The sequence below is a fragment of the Capsicum annuum genome, chromosome 11 (genome assembly GCF_002878395.1).
Source record: "Capsicum annuum cultivar UCD-10X-F1 chromosome 11, UCD10Xv1.1, whole genome shotgun sequence".
Classification (NCBI taxonomy): Eukaryota; Viridiplantae; Streptophyta; class Magnoliopsida; order Solanales; family Solanaceae; genus Capsicum; species Capsicum annuum.
In genome coordinates, this window is record NC_061121.1 from 1,328,724 (window position 1) to 1,332,820 (window position 4,097).

The window sequence follows — 4,097 nt, forward strand, 5'->3', positions numbered from 1 at the left end:
AACACATAGTTTACGTATTATTAACTCGAATCAATCCTTACTGTTATAAATAATAATATTATTATGTGAAATATAATGCTATACTAAAAACAACAATTATGAATAAAAAAAGAAAAAACAATATTAATTTTTTTATTTATTATGTATATGTATTATTTTGAGGCCTCATATTAAAATGCGAATTTAGACCAATAAAATTATTGAGACGTCCTTTTGATTGATTTGGTGTGGTTACATCCGCATACTTTTTCCCTCCATTTTGTCTTCGCTAAAACGGGATAATATGAAATAATTGAATCCATAGTTTTAGTTTTAGAGACAAGGGAAACAAAATAATTCAATGAATCCTAATTTTTAGAAGGGACATGTGATAAAAGAATAACAAAATAATTGGATCCCTAGTTTTAGGATATCCAGTAACATGAAATTAGGAGGAAAAATATTTGGATTCACCTTATTGGATAGGTATTAGTCCAGCAATAATAAAGTAATCCTTAAGACTAAATCTCACTAGAAAAAGTCATCCTTTTGACTACTAAAATTGTTCCTTGTTATGCTATTATTGTTATGTAAAATGTCACCATATAAACAGTTTGATTTTTTTCACTCTCTTTTCTATGCTCTCACTATTTTTTTTTAGTTCCCTTGTATTATACTGATGGAGTTTTTCAAGGAATTACTTACTCTCTTTTGTACTGCGGTAGTTGTTTTCGGCGGCGGATTTTATTACTTCACTTGCCTGTTTGGCCCCGCGGAGCTGAAGGGTAAAACAGCCGTTCAACTTTCTGGTGGTTCTCTAGATAAAGAGAAAGTTAAAGAAGGATACGAACAATATTGGTCGTTCTTCCAACGGGGTGTTAATGGAAATGATCTAAATGCATCTGATAAAGTGCCTGCATTCGTTGACACTTTTTATAATCTCGTCACTGATATATATGAGTGGGGTTGGGGCCAGTCTTTCCACTTCTCCCCAAGTATTCCGGGGAAGTCTCATCGCGATGCCACGCGCATGCATGAGGAAATGGTGGTGGATCTCCTGGATCTAAAGCCCAAAGCCCGCATCCTTGATGCTGGTTGTGGGGTTGGTGGCCCGATGAGGGCTATCGCGGCCCATTCAGGTGCTAACATCGTTGGCATCACTATTAATGAGTACCAGGTGGAACGGGCCCGGGCCCACAACAAGAGATCCGGGCTTGACTCGCTTTGTGAGGTGGTTTGTGGCAATTTCCTAAAAATGCCCTTCGATGACAATAGCTTCGACGGAGCTTACTCGATCGAAGCTACATGTCATGCCCCAAAACTCGAAGAAGTGTATACAAAGATCTACAGGGTGTTAAAGCCTGGATCACGGTATGTTTCCTACGAGTGGGTCACGACCGAATTATATGATTCTGAGGATCCTGAACACGTGGAGATAATTCGGGGGATTGAAAGAGGCGATGCATTGCCCGGGTTGAGAAGCTACAAGGACATTGCTGAAATTGCGACCAAAGTAGGTTTTGAGGTGGTGAAAGAAAAGGATTTGGCTAAGCCACCCGCGGAGCCATGGTGGACGAGGCTCAAAATGGGGAGGATTGCTTACTGGAGGAATCATATCGTGGTGACGATACTTTCTTGGCTCGGGATCGCCCCTAAGGGGGTCGTTGATGTCCACGATATGTTGTATGTGACTGCTGATTATTTGGCTAAAGGTGGCGACGCTGGAATTTTCACTCCCATGCATATGATTCTTTGTAGGAAGCCTGAATAGTACACAATATCGATGCGACGAATAATCATGCCTAGTCTAGTTTAGCACTAGTATCAATTATTTTTGGTGTTTGTAGTGGCATTATTAGTACCTAGGTTAGTACCATTATAGGCAGATATATAGATAGTTCGATTAAAAATAATTCCTAATTTGCTTGTCATCACAACATCAATGACACATGAGGGGATTGTTTCATGTTTCAATATTTTTTTTGAAGGTTAATAACAATATCTACATATATTTTTTGCCCATAATATGGAAACACCCCCTCCCCCCAACACCCCACCTACCCACTCACCATTGCTAATATAATTTGAATTAGATGTTTGTTTTGCAGCTTTGTGCAGCGATGGGAGAAAATTCATAATTCGACGTAGGAGTTTCTGAATTACGAGTTGCTTTTTTCATTGCGATAAGGATTCCAAGAACTACAAGCATCATCTTAAAATTACATTAGTTTTAAAATATTTAATTTGCTGGATAAACAATAACAAACTTTAATATAATGCAATAAGTATACAATTTTCATGTTCATTGAAACTAACTCAACCTCAAAAACTAACTTACGAGGAGACAATTGCCCAAGACCATATAAGGAGACTAAGGACCCGGTGGGACTCCAACGTGTATAAAACAAAATTTGTTCTAGATTGACGGAAATTGATTTTTTCAAGTTGACTACACGCCTGGAATGCCGATTTCACAGCTTCGTGCACACTTGATCAGCCATTTGATCTTGAGCTTGGAGTGTTCAAATCATGATCCGTTTGATCTTACAGAAACTTGACTTTATGGAGTACATCTAACCCAAATATGGAAGATTAAAGTCTGGATTGACCAAGACAAATTTTTGAAGTTGGCGAGGAACCATACTTTTCGGTTGAGGTTTTAATGAGCAATACATGGCGCATCCCCTCTTACGGCTTGGCAACAAGAAACTTGGAGAAGCTTTCTTTTTACTTTTTTCCATCCTTGATGAGAAAATTTCTGCCAATCCCCTCAAGGCTCAAATCTTGGCGCAAGAAACTCCTTGCATCTTGGCGAAGAAGTTTATAGAGCGTCTCAACCTTCAAGATTCAACATGGCAAAAATTATTTGTGCAACTTGGCAATGAAAAATTTGACGTAAAGCAACATTGGTTGATGGGAAGGGGAGCCTTGGAGTAACTGGTAAAGTTGCTACTATGTGATCAGGAGGTCACGGATTCAAGCCGTAGAAACAACATCTAACAGAAATGCAAGGTAAGGCTGCGTACAATTCACCCTTTTAGTAGTTGGAGGTGTTAATTGCGATGGCTGAAAATGAATGCATGATGGTTGACGATGTGTTGGTGCTAGTTGGACATGTTGTTAGTTGTGATGGTGGAGATGGTTGTTAATAGAGATAAATTGTCGCGATGATAGTTATTGAAGTGATGGTAGAGGTGGTGTTACTAGTGACAATGGTGGTGGTCGTCGAAGAATGTGCAGAGGTTGTGATGTATTAGTGGTCGTAGTTAGCGGTGATGCTAGTTGTGATAGATGGGGATTGACCGGTAGTGGTTGATGATGATGGTGCTGTTGACGGCTGTGGTGACGGTAAATATAATTAGAATAATAAAGATAGTAGGTGTGGTAATGATTGACAATAGTGGTTGGTAGCGATATTTGTTATCGATGGTAGTTGTGATGATGGAGGTATTTGGTGGTTGACAATGATGGCGGTGGCAGAGGTGGTGACTGGTGATTATGAATAGAGTGGCGGTGAATATTATCCAACATCAGACTACCTATTCAGACCTATTAAGACTTCATTCTAGATCTGAATGATTAAAACCTATTCAGACCTATTAAGAGCTAAAATCTTAATAAAAAACAAATGCACTTAATGGTCTGAAGTCTGAACCATTCAGATTCAGATCTCCATTAAGTTCAAACAAATGAGCCTTAAAAGTAGGATGCAATTCAGACAAAAAAGAAAGCTAGGAAATAAAGAGAAATAAGCATTAACTAGTAGCAAAAGAGGATTACAAGCTAGGAAATAAACTAGATAAGTTAACAAGTAGGCACTAAAGGCAATTCTACCCAAAAAAAAAAAAAAGTACTAAAGGCAACAAACTTATTAGAAAAGTCAGAGAAAATACCCTATTAAGGGCTAAACTACATCCAAAATGGCAGAGACACATCTCAACTTTAAGGAACGTGTGCCTATGTGGACCCTTCAGTGTGTTGTGCCACGTAGGAACTAAGGGTGTCAAAATTACACTTTTAATTAGCTCGGAGGTAATAAGACCCCCTTTAAGTTGAGTTATGTCTCAACCGTTTTGGGTATAGTTTAAGGATGAAATAGAGCATTTTCTCGAAAATAT

General features: G+C 38.5%; 1 protein-coding gene across 1 annotated transcript; it reads left to right on the plus strand.

The window, feature by feature from the left end:
• Window positions 1-621: 621 nt before the first annotated feature.
• On the plus strand, window positions 622-1,990 carry LOC107847066 (24-methylenesterol C-methyltransferase 2-like). The gene has a single exon (XM_016691310.2). It carries the CDS (start codon window positions 659-661, stop codon window positions 1,748-1,750), a length of 1,092 nt encoding a protein of 363 aa, XP_016546796.2. The 5' UTR covers window positions 622-658; the 3' UTR covers window positions 1,751-1,990.
• Window positions 1,991-4,097: the final 2,107 nt, after the last annotated feature.

Bases quoted from the DNA above. Each gene is read 5' to 3' on its own strand.
- LOC107847066 (XM_016691310.2), top strand. From the start codon at position 659: ATGGAGTTTTTCAAGGAATTACTTACTCTCTTTTGTACTGCGGTAGTT.